Source organism: Schistocerca serialis, chromosome 8 (genome assembly GCF_023864345.2).
Source record: "Schistocerca serialis cubense isolate TAMUIC-IGC-003099 chromosome 8, iqSchSeri2.2, whole genome shotgun sequence".
In the NCBI taxonomy this organism is placed as follows: Eukaryota; Metazoa; Arthropoda; class Insecta; order Orthoptera; family Acrididae; genus Schistocerca; species Schistocerca serialis.
The window spans coordinates 568,031,915-568,056,450 of record NC_064645.1 but is presented as its reverse complement, the minus strand read 5'-3'; the positions used below and the strand labels follow the sequence as shown (position 1 = coordinate 568,056,450).

The window sequence follows — 24,536 nt, the reverse complement described above, 5'->3', positions numbered from 1 at the left end:
CTCAACGATGGGCACAAGAGTGGCGTAATAAACCACCAACGGTCGCCCTTTGGCTAGCCGCGGGTGATTTTCTTTTTCTTTTTTTTAGCGTGGTCGGGGTGATATCCTTTGCTGGACCTACCCAACTGCAAGACGTAAAGAAACGGAAAAGCTCTGAGTCGACAGCAAGAAACACTACTGGATATCTATGGAAAGTGTTAGTGACGTTGGTACCACCTTACTCTGGCCATTACCGGCGTATTGGCTCTGAGCACTATGCGACTTAACTTCTGAGGTCATCAGTCGCCTAGAACTTAGAACTACTTAAACCTAAGGACATCACACACATCCATGCCACAGGCAGGATTCGAACCTGCGACCGTAGCGCCTGTAGCGCCTAGAACCGTACGGCCACTCCGGCCGGCTACCGGTGTATTCAAGTTCACAAATTCATGCATTCAAACCTTACTGTAACTATCCAAGAAATAGTGGGGAAAGGAAAGAGGTTGCTGATATCAAGGTGGAAGTTTAAAAATCACTACACCAGTCACCTTTCAGTACCTACTATGTATTGCATTAATCGTTAATAGCCAGAGTCCTAATTACGGTCCATGTTGGTCCACAAATCCTCTCCGATAAATGTTACATCAAGCGAAGGCCATTCGGTAAAGAGTGTAGGAGCATATAATATGAAGCTGTTAGACAGCAAATAACGTAGAAATAAGTCCAGACTATCCAAGGGCCCATTCTCAGAGAACCAAAGCCAAAAAAGAGGCGTTGTCCTACTTGGCACTAGGGCGCGTAGAACCTGTGGGAAAGGAGGCAGTCTAATGTGCACTGAAGAAAGGCTGTGTGACTGTCATGTTTTCATTTTTAACCGTTTTATTCCCCTCACAAATTGGAGTGCAAGCCATTGTAAAATTCACGCTTCTTTTCATCAAATTCCAGTGAACTTAATGTGAAGTAAAAGGTGCCAGTTAGTATGCTGTGGAGTGGATTTGATTGCACTCAAAATAAATCTAACTGGAACACTGAAAGCCCTTGGGGCTCATGAACTATAATAATTTGTTGGCGGGACAGAACTTCGTAGAAAATTTTTTTTAGGTCGTGCTGCATACCTCTCTTTGTTGATATGTGTAAAAATAGCAAAATAAACGACTTGCCAGACCTCCACTTTACTTGCGTGATCCGCATATTACGGCGTAAAATGCCATCTCGTAAAAGTAAAGTCCTGTACGGAATCTGCGAGAATTATGTATGAATAAGTGGTAGCTATTGATGTTGGCTTAAGACCCAGGAGCATTTTTTGTTAATGTTATTCGTATTCTAGTTAGTAATCAACTACACTGAGTATATGGCTATCGTCTTTTCACATTATGTTTTGTTATGGGACTCAAATGAAGTTTAAGCAGAACAGAAGTCGAAAGAATTCAATGCAATGTTTAAAAGCAAGCATGCAATATTTAAAAGCAAGTAGCAAGACAAGTTAATCCAAAACGGTAGTTTTGTCCGTTAATCACCGAACGATACTAACGGAGTTGGATCAAGTATGCAAATTGGAGTTTTTGGAAGTGTAGTAACAACACCGGTAAAAGTTGCTAGTGGAGTGAGCAATGTACGAGTATCATCTTGTGAGATAGTATACTTGGATTACGAAAATTCCTCTAAGCACGAAATTAACGCTCTATAAGGGCTTCTTAATACCGCTTAACAACATACAGTGTTGAATCCTATATGGATTTATATTTTTGTTTCTGATAGACGTTCGGATACTAATTTTCGTCGTCTAAAATTTAAGCCAGTTTAGATGGGCAGCAAGAGTATGTTAGTATATTATTTATTTTTCCACTATTGGTACATAAGACCTTCATAATGTGATTTACTTTCGATATATTTCAGTTGCACGTTATTAAGTGAGTGTGATGCCACAACTAACTCCCACACACAAATAGTAGAACAACAACAACAATGACAATGACAACAGAACGATTGTATCTTCGCTACGACTACCTGTAGCTCCTGCCAAGATGCTATCGTAACTTCAGACTAAACTGCGGCATCGCCACTTGGCTCAACATCGACATTCTAAATATATATTTTTAAAAGGCCCTTTCTTTTAGTACACTGCAGAGCAAGTGATTACCCTTTCCCTGCATCTTCCGATTCTACACGGGTGCATATGAGTAGCTTCGGAAGCATCTTCCTGAGGGTACGGGATCCTTGACCAAGTATCGTTCCCTGCTAGAAGTATCATTGCTTGTCACCCATGTTCTGATTCTCTCTACTATTGGGATTGAGAGTGACGAACAATTATACACGTTTAAGAATTTGCTTTGTTTTCACTGCACGGAAGTATCAACACGTAGCTTTTGGTTTATTTCCAGATGAACCACCAGGTGCACATGTACGGGCTACTGGATGAAGAGGTGAGCTACTTTTACTAGCTTTCAGCTACCACAGAGGATATAAGTCGAATCATCTGTTAGCCGTTGGATACCTTTTTTACATAGGTATGGATCTTAAATCACTGCGAGTACTGTCAGAAAGAGCAAGGAATATTTTTTTGAACAGGAATATCGTGAAACGATATCAGTACTTGATTTGCAGAATTGAAAGAAATTAATCATAAATAATAAAAGTGTGTGTCTCAGGGTGAAACTTCGATTGAGTTATTATTTTGTGTTATATGAGTTAATAATTAGTAACATGAAAGCATTCAAGTCATTAAGCCAAAAACCAGTTTAATAGATACTTCTCATAAGTGCGCGCAGAAGTTCTACTTGTTTTTAAGATATTTCAAATGGATGAGAACACAAAACGTACGGCTCCCCAAACCTTCACTTTAAGGTACCTACAACTGTGAGCAGATGGAAAATTATTTCTGTGTTTTAGATATTCCATGTCCTACAGCATGTATGACAGAACTTTTATCAAATACATTTCATCTGGTAAGTTTAATAGATGAAGGACGTCATAGAACTTCAACGCTTCCAAAGTTGATAGTTACTCAGTGCTAATGTCTGGTTTCAGTACACAGAACTTTTGTTGATGTGTACTAAACGAAAATGCCATTTTTTCTATCTGCATTTCATGTGTCTCCAATTTTGTTATCATTGAATTGCTTTGTATCAGATGAAAGCTTAATTTTTTCGTTTTCTGTGTATCCGTTTTGTGTCCAGAAACTCATGTAAACTTATGCAGCCAACAGTTTATAAATGATTTTTTTTTATAATATCTGCCGATGGAACAGCGCTATAGCGAATACGTAAATCATTGAAGAATACTGTAACAATGTTTTTGTACAGCGTGCTTCATAAGGTGTGGAACTACAGTTCTAAAATAAAAGCAGATAGATTGACAGAAATTTTTTGTCAAGTGGTGTGAGATGGGCAATAGGGAAAAAATCTGTGAGGTCATGCTATGAACGTGACGGCTATATTGGAAACCGCCACCTTGGATGTAACTCATAATTTTCAAATGGAAATGTTTTCATCTAACACATAAAACAAATAAGGCACTGCATGAGAAGAAGAATGCTGTTTCAATTGAGCATTCATTCTAGAGTTATGTCTCATTTTGGACACTAAAAGGCCAGTACTGGTCGTGACATATGTAGACTACAGAATGAGCTTGAGATATTGTCCAGCGTGTTGTAACGTTGTTTTTATTCGCTTCACACATTCTTCATGGGCTTTAACCAACACATGAACCACAATTCTTATTGTAGATGTATAGCTGACCTCAGTTTACTGTGAGCTGTAATTAGTACTGCGCTCTGAAGTATTACTAAACGACGCAGAACAACGGTTGATGGAGCTTCATCAGCAGCCATCTTAGATCATCCAGCTTTAAGTTTGTCTGTAACAGAGCCTTATTCATGTAATATCTCGATAAGCTGCACCACCGCACTGTAGGTCATGGGTGTTCTGTCTGGGTATCGTTCGTTTGTAATCTCTGTGATAACATGGGTGCTCTTCTCTATTAATATCAGAGTGATTTTACTGCGTTTGGCTTGTGTTTAAATGTTCAGCTTTCATGGCAACTGTAGGGAAGAAACATAAGTCATGACTTGAGAATGAGCAACGCTACGCTCAAATGAAAGGCACCACTGTTTTTCTTGTATAAATGTCTATCTGTTCGATATGTCAAAAGAGTCCCTTTCCATTTCAAAATTGCGAATTACATTCAGGAAAGCAACGCAGCCTACGGATGTTTCCTCCTCTTCCATCTCATACCATTTCTGTTTATCCATCTGTTACGGTTACAGAGGAGTTGTACCACATATCTGTATCACCCTATATACATACGAGCATCATAGACGCAGGGTTGCATACTGAGAAGTGAACGTTAACAATTAGCTACGATAAATGAATTATTTAATTCGTTATAGCGAGTGGCATATTTTATATGCTTTTCCACCGTTTGGTAAGCAGAAGATGAGTTGGGTGAAATGCATAATATGACACTACAGGAATCTCTCTTCTTTTAAACGAGACAATTCCGCATCGGTAGAGTAGTTGGCAAAATAACTGGGTACTTGGGAACCATGTCCGCAACTCGTGATCTAGTGGGAAGCGTTGCTACCGCTGGATCACGGGGTCCCCGGTTCGATTCTCGACCGGTTTGGGGATTTTCTCTGCCGGGGACTGCATGTTTGTGTTGTTCTCATCATTTCATCTTCATTCATGAAAGTGTCTAGATCGGACTGTGTACAGATTGGGAATTTGTTCGGGCGCTGATGACTGCGCAGTTGAGCGCTCCACAAACCAAACATTATCATCACTTAGGAGCCATATAAATATGACCTCTAAAAAAACTTCAATAAATAGTAGAGGCAGTCTTTTTTGTGTTGTCGGGGATGACTCGATATTGATATGGGAGGCAACTGAGCTGACATCTCTTCCCCATTCCCAGCAGTTAACATCGACATCAACGTATGCTATTTATCTTCGTACTAAGCTTCTGCGAACCTCTCGTGAAACAAATGGAAGCGACTGTGAGCACTTCGGGGCGTACCGACTAAATTTCTACCTGATATATTCTTTCTTCTAAGTAAGGGATTGAGTCGGTCCACAATAATTAGCAACAGTCTTTCCACAAGGAACTATCAGTTCCCTGTCTGTATCTACCATCTCTCTCTCTTTCTCTTTCTCTCGAGCGCTGTCTCTCTTTCTCTCCTTTTTATTTGTGTGTGTGTGTGTGTGTGTGTGTGTGTGTGTGTGTTTGATGCGAAGTGGCTATAAGCGAGGAAAGAAATTGTGTTATAGGTGTACAGATGCCCATTCATTTAAATAATACGGGAAAGCTGCTTAATGGCACTAATCTTTTCTTTCTCAAGTGTACTGTGTTCGACGTTAATGTTTTATACTACAGAGTACCATTCAGGTAGGTCAGTCCTTGTACAGGGAGTGTCTTTTTTGTATTTGTAGGTCGATCGTCTCCGAGATGACGCGAAAACACTGCTCAAGACGGTCGCGTCGGCAGAACGTGCTTTACTGCCAGTGAGTAAACATTATTATTATTGTTGAGTAAATATTATTATTAGTTTTATTTATTACCGTACTCATTTTACTTTAAATTAATTTAGTGATAATGGTTTAACGAAAAACTTATCGCAAAGCTGATTTTATTCTTCAAGAACCCGACGAACGTCTCTGTAGGTTTTCAGTACAACTGTATATGCAGTTGCCATCAGATCGAAGGACTACAGGTGGTTCACGAATTATGGCTGTTGGGTGGATGATGTCCATAAGGAAGACATCTTGCTCAACCTTATCGGTCACTGTTGTGTCAGGACTATTTCCATGGATTGTTTTATTGGTTATAGTGCTGTGTTTTCCGTAAGTTTTGAAATTTTCATTTTCTGCTACAGTCGGAGGATTGTATCTGTAGTATGGAGGAAGGTGATGGTGGTGACGATGATGACGATGATTTCGAGTTTAAAGGGATTTAACATCTTAATGTGATCAGTCCCTCATTTACCTACCAGTACGGAATCTGCGCACACCATTTGTCTGCGTCTAGAGTAAATGTAATGTGCAAGCGTGAGAAAGTTTTCTAAATGTTTGCGTAGCGTGTATCTGAAGTTAGACGTAGGTAATATTCCGATATTTACCTGGTGGTATGTGAGGAGCCGCCTGGAAACCAGATCCAGACTGGCTGGCTCACGAGCCCCGTCGTTTATCTGCGAGGCGAGTTCGATCCGGATTAGGCTCGCCTCTCCGTCTCACGGAAGCGACACATTAACGTGGATGGCTGTCCGGATGGGTATGGAAGAAAGTCGTTCATTACTTCATACTGTTGCTATAACTTGTGATGGAGTATTTTGGTGACCTCATCATCCCATATCAAATATTGCGGGGTCCAAGCTTTCACATCCAAATGTCATATGTGATACTGTCTCTTTTTGATCCCCATAGTTCCTGCTTCCATCATATATTCCTCTAGTTCCTGCAGCTGCCATCTATTCCTTGCTCTTCAAGATATACCTTCGGCAGGTTCTCGTCGCAGTGACCTAAACTAACTTCCCTTTTAGATCCCCCAGCTTCCTCAGGCAATCCTATCTGCATCAAACAGTTGTTCGATGTTTGCACATCGACATTACCGTAGCAGACATCATTTGCATATTTCCGTGCAGTTATTTTCGAAGCAATCCTATTGTCTTGTTGTCACGTCTTAGATGTTGGGACTCTGCGGATATTTCCGCCAAACTGAGCAGAGTGTAATTAATGCCTGCCGCTACTGTTGCTTTAAGGACTGATGAGTACTGTTATAAATATACTGCTTCAAATTTCGAAGCTACTGCTCGTGTAACTGCTCAGTGTCTGAATTCTGAGCTTCTCTCGGCCTATTTTATTAATGGTCTGATTCCGGGTGTTCCACGGAGCTGCGTTTAAAATTTAAATATGTCGGCAGAACACCCGGAAGCACACCGTTGCTCACCATCTCTTAGCTTCCCGCCTCCTTTCTTACATGGAATACTTATCTGCCCAATTAATGATTTAGGATGTTCGATTCCAAACTTCTTTAAAATTACCCGCGTTGTCCTCTCGGTTTCTTCCACGTCTGTCTCTGTTCTGGTGATGTGGCTAAAAGAGCAAGACTCCTCTTGAACATGTAAAGATGCTTCCTTTTTCAGAAAGTTTACGCTTCAAAAATGTAGAAATGCTATTGATATACGAGGGTGAGTCAAATGAAAACGTTAAATTTGTAATAACAAATCGAAATTTCGCGCCGTTATCCTGTGAGTTGGTAAGCGTGCTACAAACAGCGAGCAGAATGGCCTGTAGGTGGCAGCATTATGCAGATGTCACAGTATCAGTATAAAGATTGCCGCCCCACTTGCGTCTTGCACCATGGAAGAACAACGGTCTGTTATTCGGTTTTTGCGTAGTGAAGGTGTAAAACCTATTGAAATTCATCGACGAATGAAGGGTCAGTACGGTGATGCATATTTGTCACAGCAGCAAGTTTACGAATGGAGTAAGAAGTTCGCAAATGGCGTGACTTCAGTGGAAGATGCTCCTCGTCCAGGCCAGGCACAACGAGTTGTGACTAAATAGAACATTGCATCAGTTGAAGCCATAGTGAAGAAAAGCCGCGGAGTGACACAGAATGACATTGCAGCATGTTTCCTGATTAGTCGTGAGTCAGCGCACCACATTATGCATGATGTGCTTCAGTTTCACAAAATGTCTGCAAGATGGGTGTCACGGCAGCTGACTCCTGAAATGAGAGAACGACGTGCTGATGCTTGTGAAGAGCTTCTTCGGCGTTTTGAAAGAGAAGGTGATGGCTTCCTTGCAAGAATCGTTACTGGGGACGAAAGCTGGGTTCACTTCCACCAACCGGAAACGAAGACAGCCAGCAAGGAATAACGCCATTCTTCATCACCAAAACCAAAGAAGTTTCGAACAGAAGCATCAGCAGGGAAGGTTATGCTGACTCTCTTTCGGAACGAAAAAGGCATCATTTTGGAGCATTACATGCCTAGGGGGACCACTGTCACCAGTGCATCATACACAGATCTTCTAAATAATCATCTGCGGCCTGCAATCAAGTCAAAGCGACATCGAATGCTGTCAGCAGGTGTCCTTTTGCAACATGACAGTGCAAGGCCCCACACTGCCCGCACAACAGTTGCAATAATCACAGACCTGGATTTTGAGTGTCTTCCTGATCCACCATACTCACCAAACCATGCCCCAAGCGATTTCCGTATGTTTGGACCACTCAAAGACGCAGTGGGAGGAAAGAAGTTCCGTTCTGATGAAGAGGTACGTCATGCGGTGCATGAGTAGTTGCGCGGTCTACCAAAATAATTTTTTTGTATAGGAATTTATGCACTTTGTAATCGCTGTAGGACTTGCATTTCACGTGGGGGAGATTATGTTGAAAAGTGATACAGCTTTGTACCACTTCTGCACAATAAATAATATTTAAAAAAATAATCAAGGTGTTCATTTGACTCACCCTCGTATATATTCGCGATGCGTTGTTTTAAGGTTTCATACAAAATTCGTCTTCCTTGAAGGAGGCCCGAATATTTGCATATTCAAGGGTGCTATTACATTTTCCTTTACTCATCTCTAATGTTGTCCTCCCTTATGTTCAGTCTCCGGCATTTTTCCGGGCTAAAAATCATGCTTCTGATTCTGAAAAACACTTCTATGCGTTTAGGGTATAGGTTGTCTGTGTTTCTGTTGAGGGATATAGTTTAATGTCAACAATGTACAGTCGGTGTGTAACCTCCCCCCTCACTTATCGACCTTAATGACAGTGAAAAATTAAACCGCGCGTACCTAATGGAAAATTGGGAAAAGCAATCGTCACCGAAGTTAACCTGTCGGTAAAGAGGGAGGAAAGGGTTACATCTAAATGAAAGGAAAAATGCAAATGAAACTGGTGGAAATTAATTTTGAAAAGGGGTAAAGTTAATAAAGAAAGTAAATGTGCGGTCGTTACGTTAACAATTAACTAGCGGTAATTAGATATTTGAGATTTGGGGGAAATCACGGTCGCCAGTCCTAAGGACAATTACTATAGTAACTGAAAAAGAAAGGTTATTACACATATAATTAGCACTAGAAGCGTGGCAACTGAAGGTTGACACGTGTAGTGTGAAAACTGAAAGTTTGTCAGAAGTAATAAATTTCGCTACACCCTGACTTAATTTAGCAAAAGAATTAATAACCGGAAAATCGAAAGTTAATTTAGTGACGGAAGTTAATAGTGAGCTTTCTTTCTGAAGCACATCGAAATCCAGTAAAATACGGTTAGTCTTGGACTACCTCAACAATCATTTCAAAAGCATCTTGACTCTACGCAATTTAGAAACAAGAGATTTAACTTTGAACTTGAATTAAATGATTCTGAACTATTAACAATAGTAAAATTTAGTACGTACCAAGCTGAGCTGCAGTCACAGGTAAGCTAAAATACGGTAACAAAGCTCGCACTCTTAATTCGTGCTTGTGTAATCTGAATATTGTAGCCAGCTATTAATGCCATAATTGAACTTTGAAATTAAAGCAGTGAAAACGAGTTAGCTATATTACTTTAATGCTGGCGCTTGAATTTCAACGACACTCGGGTTCATTTCGGAAAAGGAAGGGACCCTGCTTGGTAATGCAATTGGGACAATGAGCAACAAAGGTTGATGCTAAGTTGCTGTAATTTTGCGAGGCAAATGGAACAAGATTAAAAGCTGAGGTCTGCCATACAGTTCTAAAACTTTACGTGCGTCCAGTCTTCCTTGTCGGTTGATTGAAGGTTTGAAGCCGTCGATCGAGGAGGTGGCGACAGTCACTCATTGTCGGCCGTCGCTGTTGCAGAAGCTGGATGTTGGCGCGCCTTCTTCTCGACACGGTCACCAGGCGAAACGGGCTCTTGATGTGCGCCAGCTAATGCTTCCCGTCCGCGACACCATGTCAGAAACTATCATCGCGAGTCGAGCGCAATTACATGCTGCCAAACCCCGAAAGCGCGGCAACTCGCGGGAGCGTCACACAACACCTGCTCCACTCGCTACTCCCGCCAGACTCTCACTGCCCGCGCCCCACGCGGCAGAGTTAACACTACCAAAGATCCTATACACTTTGAGTCTTCACACGACCTATCGATGTAATCGTTCGATAGCAGTTTTCCCTAGGCAAGACCCAGCGTAAAAATACAAATAATATTTACGAAACAAACCAATTATACATCGACATGAGTGCATAAATATATATATATATACAAACAGTAAAACAATTACAATATATAAAGAGACAGAAATGTCATATCTTGAGGTAACAAAACAAGGAAAAAAAATAATAGTACAATAGATGAAAATAGGAGGATATGCATTTCCGGCGTTACACGTGCCCCACATTGTCTGAGGATGTTCGTGTAACGTAAACAGACTCAGAAAATGTCCCAAAAAAGAAATAGCGGAAATGCGTATGCTCAAAACATCAACAAAATTTAGCATTCGTCTAATTAAGCATAAATCAATTTTTAGACCATAATAATTGAGTGGAGACACTCCTAATCTTATTCCACTCTGTCATCTTGCACAAAATAAAACAGGTTGACAACATATTAAAATTCATAGAAGATATAGAAAATGGTTTAGCTATTCCAAAATCGTCAAAATCCGTAACACTATCATGAAATGGAATACTATTTACAAAATTAATCAGAGTACATGGTCATAAAAACAGGTAGATCAAAACACGCAAATTAATAATTAATTACATAGAATACACATTTTTACATAATCCTTTCATAATTAATATTCTCGTCATGGGAGTCCATTAAACGCTAAACAAGAAAATAACACACATCAGATCGAAAAAAACATAAATATTGACAGTAGAATTCTTTCATATCAGCTGTCCGGGAAGAAAAACAACTCCGCCTTCCGTACTCGCAAGTACAAAGAATGCCGACAGCGGCACAAGAGCCAACAGCGGCACAAGAGCCGACAGCGGTTCCGCCCCGCCAGTATTGTTGCGCCCGCCTGTGCGGCACGCTTGATCTCTCTCGCCCTTGTAACGGCATTTCCAGAACGTCCGTTTCACTGAATTCTTTCGGTAAAACTCACTCCCGAGTAATCTCAAGGAGTCCATTAACACTATCACAGTGGATAACTCAACACTGTCCATCATCACACATGTACAAGCCTGAAACTTAAAACAGCGTCTAAGTACATCGGCAATGACTAGTAAAACACATATTCATGAAATCTTACAGCTATTTACAAAAGCATATTTACATTCCTTAATCTACTGTGACTCAGCTGAAAACTTAAACTAGCAGCTTGGATTTTTCAATTGATAAATAATCACTCTCTCTTAAATCATTTAGTCAAAATTACTTATTAATTACAACTTCTTTAATGTCCTCTCGGTCAGTCAAAAGCATGGCAATCTAGCAAATCGTTAAATCTTACACTAGTTTTCCAGAGCTTGGATACTCTAAGCAATAAGCATTTGTGTGAGGTATACCGATGACTTTATATGGTCCATTATAAACAAACTTAAATTTAGAGATTTCATGGTCTATCTCGCTCGATTTCTCATGAGCTTTTACAAGTACTAAGTCTCCGATTGCAAACTTAGCAAAACGCGCTTTAGCGTCATGACGACGTATGCGAGCATCAGCTTTTAGCTTCATTACTTCTCGCAAACGATCTTTTTTCACACCAATACTAATGTCAATCCGTGGAGGGAATTTGATTACCTCTTCCACTAAACTTTTACTTCTGTCATCCAACAGGATTTCCTCTGGAGAAAATCCCGTCGATTCATGTCTCAAGGTGTTCATAATTCTCTTAAATTCTGCTTCATATTAGCCCCATGCCCTATGGTTGCGATGACAATAGGTACGGGAAAGTCGGCCTCGTCTTTGTTCGTGTGTTACGTTTGACACACCGTCTACAATACTTTCCAATTCACTTTCTACACTATTGTCAATGCCGAGATTCCCCACATTACAGTAGTTCAAATTCATACCTACGTCAATACCATTCGGCCAGTTAACAATGTGTATAGGCTGGTATTGCCTATGCACACCGTCTCCTGCCTCGTCAAAACTAACTACTATTGTTTTATCTTGGGACGTACATGTCAAAGTTTTGCTTTCGCAGTTAATCACTGCACGGTACTTTAATAGCCAATCTAACCCGATAATTACTTCCGTAGTTAAGTCTGGCACGACGACAAACTCTTGTTCAAATCGTGCCCCACATATCTCGAAGTTGACAAAAATCTGTTTTGTGACCGGTTTACTGGCCTTCCCAGTAGCACCGATAATTTTCACTCCTGTTACTGGCATAACTACGATGCCAGGTCTGTCTTTCAGCAACTCAAATATTTTCCCAGATACAGCACTCAATTCTGCACCGGTGTCAATCAACACGTTTAGTTGTAGGTCGTGCATATTAACAGACACTACTATCTGTCTACACTTGTCCTCGACTGTTTCTTTATTTTCCCACAGTAAATCCTCGTCTATATCCAGGTCATTCCAGAACAAACCATCCGGCTTTGATCCTAAATCCGGTTTATCTGGCGGCTTTTTCAGCCTCTGTTCACATACAGTTTTTATTTCAACACGTTTGTCCTGAGGCTTAGTCTCTAGCTTCGCCTCCAATACCGAAACCTTTTCCTGTAACTCGTCAACTAGTGAGTGTTGCTTTGCTATCAATTCACTAATTGTCACCTTCGTTGATTCCACTTTGGTCAGATTGATCTCATCTGCCAATCTACCTGGAGGAATGTGCCCAGTAGCATCTGAAATTACTTCCTCTGGATCTGCGCAACCCACACTGCTACCGTCTGACCGCATAACGTCAGCTCTAACCTCATACACGCTGAAATCTATGTGCTTTTCTACCAATTGTGTCCGGCTATCACTAAAATTTTCGTAATCTTTCCCCTTAATACTCTCGCAATGTTTAAACTGGAGGTTTGCGTCGGATGGGTCGGCTACTTCTACCACTATAACTTTCGGTAAAGTCTGCCGGTTAGGGCCAGAACTTTCCGTTACTCCTTCAACATCTAACTCCTGCGGGACGAAACACGACGAATCTTGCTCGTGCTCCCCATTAACATCAACTATTTCTGGTAAAGTCTGCCGGTTAGGGCCAGAACTTTCAATCACTTCACAAATACAATCTTCCTGTGGGACGAGACGCGGCAAATATTGCACGCGCTCCCCATAAACACTTCTCCCATACAGACCCCTATAATCTCTTAGTTCGTCGTATAAGCGACCGAACTGCCTTAACCAGACCTCATCCCTCTCTGCATCCCCTCGCTCGATGACGGACGTTTTATCCGACATCTGATCTTCTCTCAACAATTGCGAATCATTCTTAAACTCAATCTCCAGTTCCGCTGTGGGTATTACAGCTGGCACCTTATAATCTATTTCCGGAACACTACTTAAATTGTTCTCACTGACAGTGAATGTACCTTCTACTGCCGTGTATACAGCTGATCTACTACTTGTGGGCGCACTCCTTTCTCTTAACACTGGCACACTCTCCCGCCGTTGATTATTCCACACGGAATTTTCATAACGACGACACCTGGGTTTTCTCCTGTTATTGGGCCGCCAAAATTTCTCCACGCCTGGTCGGCCCCTCACCGGCGCGGCTAATGGTTTCCCTGTCTCGTCCCAGCAGATACGCTCCCCGGATGCTGCTGAGGCGGCTGATCACACCCTCTGGCGTTATTACTATTCTGTGAAGCCCGTATCACGTTAGTATGATACTGGTTTCCGTCATTCCTGTTATTATTTGCATTGTACCGATTGTTATTACGGTCCGAACCATTATTGTTATTGCTGCCATGGTTGCGGTATGCATTATTCCCGTGGTTATCGTTGTTGTGGTTGCTGTGGTACCCGTTGTTGTTACCACGGCCTCTGCCACTGTCGCGATTATTGCGCCAATAGTCCTCGTCCTCAACTCTTCCCAGGAAATCATTGATTGTCCTGTGATTGCTCCCTACGTAGCGTTTTGTATCATCTGGAAGCTTTTTGTAGAGTTCCCAGACTATTTCGGATTCCGAGCGGCGGTCACGCAAATATTCCAACTTGCGGATCCAGCCCTCACAAAACTCCATCATCGAACCGCGCGAATTCGCATCGAAAGGCCTCGATACGACAAATTCGCGCCAGACACTTTGCTGTTTTTGCTCTGACCAGTATTCAGCCAGAAACAAATTTTTAAACTCGTCAAAAGTCAGGTTCGTAATGTTGAGGTTTAAGCCCCAACGCTTGGCATCACCAGCCAGCACATCAATAACCGCATTAATTTTTCTCTCATTAGTCCATGATCTGGGTAAAACTCTTTCACAATTTTTAATGAAATCCGTCGGGTGTATACCGCCTTTTTTCAAGGGGTCGAACCGCTCCTCTTTCGTCAACAACTCCGAACTATGTGCACAGATTGGCACATAGCTCTGTTTTTCGTCAAGTTTCCTTTCTAATTCCGACACCCTCGTAATCACTTGGCAAGTGGTTGTCGCAAGCGTTTCCACTTCCCTCTTTTTCTCTTCGCAGGTGTTAGCCTGCTTCGTCACTTTGGTATCTACTTCGGATACTAAAGCCTTTAAAGTTTCCACCTTCTGTTGATCCTCTTTTCTCACTAATTGAATTTGTTCCGTCACCTTATTCTCGATGATCGGAGCAACTGCATCTCCTACACTTTTCTCGATTCTGCTAATTTCGGAATCAAAACGAGTATTTATGCTCGCAATTTCCGCCTGAACGCCTATCATTTCCTGTTTAAGGTTACCGATTTCGGTATTAATCACGACAATATCGTCTTTGATTTTATCAACTTTTGTGTTAACAACTTCAACATTGTAGTTAACAACATTAATAGCTTTGTTCTGATTGTCTAGCATTCGTTCAATTTTTTCAGACTGAGCTACTTGCTTGGCAGCCTGAGCTGCTTGCTCGGCAGCCTGAGCTTCTTGCTTGGCAGCCTGATCTTTAATTTCTGCCGATTGACTCTTGATTTCGTTAATCAAAACATTCAATAAATCAGTTAAATTCCCGGAAACCACCGGTTTTACTTCCGTAGCGGCTTCCTCTTTCATTGTCCCCCCGTATTCGTCATCAAGGGATTCAGATTTGATTTTCACTTCCGATTCCGAAACATTTTCTAAAGTCTGGAATTCCATTTCTGCTCTTTGTTGCGTTTCGGCGGTCGCATCTTTCATGCTAGCCGCCTGCCCCGGAACAATGGGTACCGCTGTGCGCGTTTCCCACTGTTCGACCGATTGTTCCGTATCCAAGTCTACCAAATTTTGGTAATTGTTGCCTTCACTCATTTTAATAATTTTCAATTTAAATGCAAAATCTCAATTCTAATTAGGATTCCTCACACGAATATTCTCGCTGACGTATCGACCATTTCGTAACCAGTACTTTGTTACTAGATTTGCACAATGCAAAATTCGTGTCCAGAACAACCTCAAATTTGAAGATGGTCCTGTCACCAGGTCGCCACGTGTAACCTCCCCCCTCACTTATCGACCTTAATGACAGTGAAAAATTAAACCGCGCGTACCTAATGGAAAATTGGGAAAAGCAATCGTCACCGAAGTTAACCTGTCGGTAAAGAGGGAGGAAAGGGTTACATCTAAATGAAAGGAAAAATGCAAATGAAACTGGTGGAAATTAATTTTGAAAAGGGGTAAAGTTAATAAAGAAAGTAAATGTGCGGTCGTTACGTTAACAATTAACTAGCGGTAATTAGATATTTGAGATTTGGGGGAAATCACGGTCGCCAGTCCTAAGGACAATTACTATAGTAACTGAAAAAGAAAGGTTATTACACATATAATTAGCACTAGAAGCGTGGCAACTGAAGGTTGACACGTGTAGTGTGAAAACTGAAAGTTTGTCAGAAGTAATAAATTTCGCTACACCCTGACTTAATTTAGCAAAAGAATTAATAACCGGAAAATCGAAAGTTAATTTAGTGACGGAAGTTAATAGTGAGCTTTCTTTCTGAAGCACATCGAAATCCAGTAAAATACGGTTAGTCTTGGACTACCTCAACAATCATTTCAAAAGCATCTTGACTCTACGCAATTTAGAAACAAGAGATTTAACTTTGAACTTGAATTAAATGATTCTGAACTATTAACAATAGTAAAATTTAGTACGTACCAAGCTGAGCTGCAGTCACAGGTAAGCTAAAATACGGTAACAAAGCTCGCACTCTTAATTCGTGCTTGTGTAATCTGAATATTGTAGCCAGCTATTAATGCCATAATTGAACTTTGAAATTAAAGCAGTGAAAACGAGTTAGCTATATTACTTTAATGCTGGCGCTTGAATTTCAACGACACTCGTGTTCATTTCGGAAAAGGAAGGGACCCTGCTTGGTAATGCAATTGGGACAATGAGCAACAAAGGTTGATGCTAAGTTGCTGTAATTTTGCGAGGCAAATGGAACAAGATTAAAAGCTGAGGTCTGCCATACAGTTCTAAAACTTTACGTGCGTCCAGTCTTCCTTGTCGGTTGATTGAAGGTTTGAAGCCGTCGATCGAGGAGGTGGCGACAGTCACTCATTGTCGGCCGTCGCTGTTGCAGAAGCTGGATGTTGGCGCGCCTTCTTCTCGACACGGTCACCAGGCGAAACGGGCTCTTGATGTGCGCCAGCTAATGCTTCCCGTCCGCGACACCATGTCAGAAACTATCATCGCGAGTCGAGCGCAATTACATGCTGCCAAACCCCGAAAGCGCGGCAACTCGCGGGAGCGTCACACAACACCTGCTCCACTCGCTACTCCCGCCAGACTCTCACTGCCCGCGCCCCACGCGGCAGAGTTAACACTACCAAAGATCCTATACACTTTGAGTCTTCACACGACCTATCGATGTAATCGTTCGATAGCAGTTTTCCCTAGGCAAGACCCAGCGTAAAAATACAAATAATATTTACGAAACAAACCAATTATACATCGACATGAGTGCATAAATATATATATATATATATATATATATATATATAAACAGTAAAACAATTACAATATATAAAGAGACAGAAATGTCATATCTTGAGGTAACAAAACAAGGAAAAAAAATAATAGTACAATAGATGAAAATAGGAGGATATGCATTTCCGGCGTTACAGGTGTCATAGTTCGCGAGAACCCTGGCCTCTTCTTATACTGAAGTGCATAGCTGTACTGCATATCGCATAAGACACAGCAAGACGACAGAGTGCTACCAAAATACTTCCAACCCACAAATATCTGCCCTGTACCATAAAGTAAACAAAAAGAGAGATGTGTGCACTTTTCCACGACTTGATGTATTGTTAGTGAACGGATTTAGTAACTGATACGCGTTTCAAGTTCTTGACAATACGCATGCCTTTCTACATTCCTGTCATGAATCGAGACATCAATAAGACTTGAGATGCTACGGTTCGAATACAGTCAGAAATTTATAATGGACATTTCGTGAGTCGCTAAGGGGCTGATAATCACAACTTCGGAAAAGGATGAGGCAAATCGCGTAAGCGTAGCTTATTTATCGGTATTAACACGATTTTATGTCAGCTTTCGAACTATCGTATGTGGTAATGTAGTTCTCATAATGCACTAAGATTCAGTTAAATACCTCCTGCTGTTTCTGATTGTCAAACGCTTAAGGCAAACGAATACCGGTAACCACCTGGACTAGTACTACAGCGTTCTGCGTGGGCGGGACGGATAGGAGGGATCCTGCTTTACATACTCTGGTACGAAGCGCTAGAGGCCACTGAGACCAATCATTTCCAAACCAGCCGTGTCGTAGGTATCACCAACCGGCTCCGCCAGCCGCTAAAAAGGCGACACCTGTTTGGTGAGGTGTCGTAGCTGATAATCGCCCTTGTACATACATAATTAATACAGTGACCTACCTGGCGTCGTGAATCAATGTGGACACAGTAGTTCTGAAGGTACCCAAAGAAAACTAAGCGTTTGAGTTGCTGGTTACAGTGGTTATCAGTTTTATTAATAGCGCATCAAGGGAGTACAGGTAATGGGGAAACGAATTTTGTAATTTCTGAAACGGCAATGGCAAACTTAAAACTGTTTCTTGTTTATAAAATGGTTCAAATGGCTCTGAGCACTATGGGACTTAACATCTGTGGTCATCAGTCCCCTAGAACTTAGAACTACTTAAACCTAACTAACCTAAGGACATCACACACATCCATGCCCGAGGCAGGATTCGAACCTGCGACAGTAGCAGTCGCGCGGTTCCGGACTGAGCGCCTTAACCGCAAGACCACCGCGGCCGGCTTTCTTGTTTATAATTACCATGTTTTTTGCTACCAATAAAAAATCTGTAATTTGAATAATGGTGACAAAAACATTGAGGGTGCATAAAACAGTTAACATAAACGTAATAATGGCCGGACACTACCACCGAAGTCTGTACCTGTTGACCATTGTTACGTCAGGTGGCGTTAGTTAATAAGGAAGCTTATCGTTTTAACAAAACTCGTTATTTGAACTATCATTTCAAATAATCGTATGTGTAAGTTTGAAATCTGAACGTGCTGTCTTATGATTATAACCAATTATTTTAATGAAATGTCAGTTTTGAATGAGATACAGCAGTAAAGTTCCAAGACCGAGTGCCGACATTTTTACTTTCTGATGTATTGGTGTTCCGAAAGAGAAGCAGGTTTAAGTTTGCCACTGTTATTTTGGAAATTATTATATTTGTTTCTCCTTCACTTGTGCTCTCTCGATGGGCTATTAATAAAACTAATAACCACTGTAACCTGCCACTCAGAGGTTTGTTTTCTTGGGGCACCTTTAGAGCCATTGTTTCCACATCGATTCACGACACGCTGTTGATTATTGTATTAATAATGTATGTGTGGTGTGCGTACTGTAAGACCTTCGGTAGACACTACATCAGATTATTTGACTTATCGCTCTAACGAAGTAGGCGAGTGTCAGCAATATGTCTCGTGGTCTTATCGTGGCGTGTTTATCTTCTGCCGTTAGGTCAGACGATAGAAATCCCACTTGCACGCTTAGAGTAGCAGATTGACGGTGACCAACTTTAAACAGAACTTGATTAATTTTCACACACATTTATTAAAATAATAAAAAATATAGACATTACTTAACTTGATTCTGGATGCTGTTTATAGCTGACAATCTGAGGTTCCTTTGGTCTTGGTACGTTAATCTTATTCTCACATATCTCTGATACTTGACAAAGTGTCTAGTCATTTATCTTCATGGCTATGTACAGGAATATGGTAATCTTATTAGGCGCAGACTGAAACTTGACTATAGACTGGTACAGACGTATGCAGACTAATGGAGACTGGTGCAGACGAATGCAGACTGATTAATCGGAGGTCTGTACACTCCTTATAATACCTCGCGCGTTCAGGTATCACTGCGCGAGTGTGATCCGCGGGGAGAAAAGGTTCTACGTTAGCAGCAATCTCATTGGCTGCATTACATATTAATACGCGGATAGGTGGAAGCAGAATTTGGTCCGTCTTTATGGCAGCGCCATCTCGTAGAGCGGAGACGGACGAGCGCTGCGCCTGCGCTGTTGTGCTTAGCGGGGCGCGCTCTAGTGAGAAAGTTGTGTACGCGCTGACTACGCGGAACTATGTACACAACAGTATGTATAGGAGCAGTTGCGACATATGAATTGTGAAGAGCTTACAGCAACATAAAATTGCAGACCACTCAATGAATCCGTTCAGGAACATCACCTCATGTCATACAAAATTACACGCATCCTGAGGAATGTTGCTATTACTGGCTGTCATGCTCGTAGATGTCAATTTTCCTTCGGTGTCTTGTGATAGCAGAAAATGGAACTTTTGTTAAACCACTTTTGCTTGAAATTCATCTTTTGTTATCTCCTAACTTACAGTTGGGACCTCACTTTTTGTTTCCTGTGAGGTATGGACATTTTGGAATTGACGGTATGTTGGTAGCACTGCATCTCCTTGCCTATTACGCTATGTAACAATCAGTTATGCCTTGTAAGTTAAGCGTAACAAAAGCGCGAGGGGTCTCGCGAATTATGTCACACACTGTACATCAATTAGACTGCTGCTACTTTTGATTGTAAATACGCAGATGAAATCAGTACGGATGAAGGTGGATTGAGGGCTAAACCGAATTCTATTGTGGTTAAACTGTTTCCTTGAAATATGACTTTCTTGTTAGTAATTTCTTCTGTTATTAGCGTTTTGTTGTTACTTTTGAGATGTAGATCTGTCTTTCTGTGCTTCGCCGTGGATGAGAGAGAGAACTGATCACTGAACTGTTTATTATTATTGTTATTATTCATGTTTGGGCCGTACTGGACCACTTAATATGCCGGGTGATTACGTTTGAACTGAGGGTCCCAGTGCTGCAGTGCGGGCTGTATACATCGGAGGGAGGTGAAACATAGTAGGAGTGATCAATAATCGGGGCGCTTGCGAAATATACTGAAAAAAATAGTTATATTTTCTACCAGCAGATAAAAATGTGACACGTTAAGCAGTCAGAATGTGGTGTGGGTGCAGGAAAAGGGGAGGAACGATTAACCACATGATAACGATGGTTCTGGCACATTTATTAGGATTTAGTCTCAAATTACGACATGTGCTCAATATAGTCTCAAGACTCAGCCACACTCTTCGTCTGTAACACGGCATGATCGACAGTGGCTCACTGCATATCTGGTGTAATTAGAGCGATATGACATTATATGCTATCCTTCAGGTCGGGAAGAGTCCGCACGCATCCATGATAGACACGATCTTTTAGATATCCCCACTACCAGAAGTCACAGGAATTTACATCGAGAGATCTGAAAGGTCGCGCATCTTCAAATCGTCTGGAGATTATCCTGTCGTTACCGAAGGTTTCTCGAAGCAAATCTTTCACTTGGCAAGCAACGTGTGGTGTTGCTCTAGCTTGCGTGCAAATAGTGATTTGAACACAGTTTCGTTCTTGCAAAGCTGCCATCACGTGTTGTACAGGGAGGTCCTTATAACATGAAGATATCACTGTACACCTAACAAGTCAGCGAGCTATCATCTACGTGAAGCAAACCAGACCGGGAATGAGAAGCTTGTGAAACCACATCACACACTCACGTAAACTGAGTGGATTGGGTGTTCTCTTGCACAACATGCAGCGGAGCAGAACCCCATAAGCGACATTTCTCTGCATGCACGCACAGTAGAGAGTAAACTGTGTCCTCCTGTCCATAGACTATTCCCTGGCCACATGTCATCAATTTCAAGGCATGCCAAAAAAAGGGCAAAATCGTGGCGTTGTAGACTATCTTGGGGGTTCATTTGACGCACATTCCTACTCCTTTACGGTTAAAGATAAACTAAAATCCTCCTGAACAGGCCATGAAGGCCCAACGGTACCGACCGGCCGCAATGTCATCCTCAGATCACAGGCTTCGCTGTATGCGGTTACGGTGGGGCATGTCGTCAGAACGCCGCTCTCCTAGCCGTATGTCAGTTTACGTGACTGGAGACGCCACGTCCCAATCAAGTGCTCCCCATCGTCCCTCATAAGGTATGAGTGCACCCCACTTGCCACCATCGCTCTGCAGACCAGATAGTTACCCATCCGGTGTACTTAGCCCAGCCCAACAGCGCCTAACTTCGGTGATCTGACGCGAACCGCTGTTACCACTGCGTCAAGGCCGTTGTATCTCGAATGGATACCAGTGTGAAGTACGCCGATTAATCTTTTGAAGTGCTGGTTAATATTTTCAACTGTTGGTCAGTGGAGAGGGAATTCTTGCGGCACAGTTCAAGCACCGGCTGCTGAATTTGAGGCATGTGTTGCACAGTCAGCTATAGCTACAGCAACTTTCTCAGCAACTACCATGGGAATGGCTGCTTGTTTCTCTCCTCCATTTCACCTGTTCCTTTAAATTTCTTAATCCTATTCTGTAGGCCATTAACTGACATGGGACCTCTTCGCAGCTGTTTCTGTCGGTATTATTTCCGCTACATAGTTCTTCTGTTGTTGCCATTCTGATAAAACAGCTTTACTAGCAGTGCATGGTCTTTCTTCTCAACAGCCATTGCGTATCGTGTGGCAAACTTTAACATTCTCCACCCTTTACATCAGCAGCCACTTTATAGAAGAAAAAACACACGTCATCAAGCTACAAACGGCATACGGCGGCCAAAACAGCAAAAACTTCTTATTCTGCTCACCGCATTTAAATTTATGACAGGGACAGAGTTGGTTACAGTGATATCAAATAATTTTGCATATTCTATTTTAAACTTTTACACCTAATGAATGGGTGAATGTCTCTACTGAGAGCGTGTGAGTGATTTTGTTTCAACTTTACGTGCCAGGCTTGATCTGATCGATGGAGGTTCAGTAGTGCGCTGAAAAGTGTTGTTTTATTGTTTGCCTTGTTCTGCCTGGTTTGATATTTAAATACTATCATTACCTTTAAGCTGGGTCAGTCCTCATTAAAAATAAATTGGAGTAAATTCGATTCATTTATTCGCTATTAGTACAGAGTTGTCGAGTGGGGTGTCCAATTAGGCAGCAGATAATTTCGCATCAAGAGTCCGGTAGCGATCATAATTAGGAAGCTGCTTCTGTAGCGATGCTATTAATTGCACGTCTCTCTACATTCATTACAAAACTTTTTTTTTATAAACGAGTAGTGTTACCGAGACAACGGCAGTTACGGCCATTTAATTAACAGTCGGTTCCACTTTCCACTCATAAATATCCGTAGCTTTACCGCTTGCGGTACCGAGTGCGCTCTAGTCCTGTTACGTGCAAAGAAAACTGGACAAGAGATATATGTCGACCACCTTACAAACATTGCTGCCAGATCACTTACGTTATCGTTCAGGCTTGTTTAATGGCCTCGTACCTGTTTTAATGAAATAGCAAACTAGTTCAGCATTCAATTCCTTCCCGCCGTTACTTTATCGTGCAGTTCGGTGTATGATACGTACATGTACTGAACGGGGCGAGGGAGTTGGGGGATGGGGTGGAGAGACTGGATTAAGCTCACTCATGGAGGTACGGAGGTGCAGCTTATGAGGATGTCAAGGGCGATCGTGGAACAGGGTGAAGGATTTGTACTCTTCACGCAGAATTAGAAGTAGCGTATTTTGAAGCAGATGGCTAGAAAACTGAGAAAGGTAGCAAGTAAAAAGCGAAAGGCGAAAAGCACAGAATCATTTGAAGTTTTAGTTAACGACGAGTCTGACTCGGTTACCGAAATGAGCGGAGATGAGTCTAGTCAGATTATGTCATAGTAGGGTACAGCAGACTCTCAATCACGGTAGCAAGAGTGGGACAAAAGCAAATTCACGTGAGAGGAACAGTATCTTGTCAAAGTAATAGGAAAGTACCGTCGGGCACTGGGAATAAGCATTAGGGAAGAGCTGAGCAGATAGAATACATTGGCTAACTGAGCGCCGAAATATGTGTAGAGGGAGAGTTAATAGGAGTACCACGTGGAACCGTGGGAATGTTTCCTGTGAATGTCGCAAGAGAGCGGAAACTAATGACGGAAGGGACAACTGAATATCACGAACCGCAACAGCAGGTGTCTGTTGTACCAGTAGATTACGATGATGACAAAGAAAGAAGGGGGAAGAGCTCATGGAGCGAGCTAAAATTGCTCTTGACTGTGATAACAAAATTCATGGAACAAGATACAAGTAGATGAAAGTGTTCAATTTTAGAGTTTTTGGTTATAAAACAACGAACTAGGTCACTCGTGCATAAATAAAACTAAAATGATTCTATTTCCGAATTCGAAGATAATCTGATAAAAGTTATATTTGTGGTATTAGGGGGCACGTGAGAAATGGAAGCTTCAATGCGAGAAATGCGAGGGACTCCTTCCCAGTACGAAGGTAAATCTTCTTTGTGAAACTGATTTTATGTAATAATGAGGCATAGTTGTAGCTTGTTAATAATTCTTAATTTAGCAGGATGAATGTGGAATGTTTCGCTGTATGAAACTGACTGTCTGATAAGCTGTGTTAAGCTGAAGGTTGTGAAAAGTACTAGTTTTCATACCCATCAATACGGACTTTTAAAAAGTTAAACTTTCAGCGAAAGTAAATAATTGCGTTATTTATTTGATTCGCTATGCATCGTTTTATTTATTTTCATTTCCCTCGTGTTATGAAATGTTTTAGATATCTGTACAAAAAGTTTGGGCAAAAATATCTCCCAAAGATCTGATTAATGTTTCATTGTGATTCACTCGCATGATCATTTTGGGCTACATAAATTTAAGGTGTACTTGTAATCATGTTTTTATAACTGTATTTGTACTTCTTGTAGATATTTGGAACAGACATGTAATCTCACTAAAAGTTACCAAGTTATTTGTTTTTGGAGTAGGATTTTTAATAAGTTTTTAGAAATGTGTTTTTTTGGTTTATTGTCCGTGTACAAGTATAATTTTGTTACATATCCATGTGCTTTCGGAAGAGTAAAAATCAGTTTAGTAGGAATTACCTGAGTTAGGATATGTTTATTTTGAAAATAACCCATAATCA

At 41.5% G+C, this 24,536-nt stretch overlaps 1 protein-coding gene across 1 annotated transcript in view; it reads left to right on the top strand.

Annotated features, from left to right (window-relative positions):
- LOC126417124 (uncharacterized) overlaps positions 1-24,536 on the top strand; it is a 147,919-nt gene that overhangs the window by 100,388 nt on the left and 22,995 nt on the right. The window contains exons 5-6 of the mRNA XM_050085020.1: positions 2,364-2,405; positions 5,409-5,480. Of these exons, the coding sequence (XP_049940977.1) occupies positions 2,364-2,405; positions 5,409-5,480 (114 nt within the window). The remainder of the gene's footprint in view (positions 1-2,363; positions 2,406-5,408; positions 5,481-24,536) is intronic.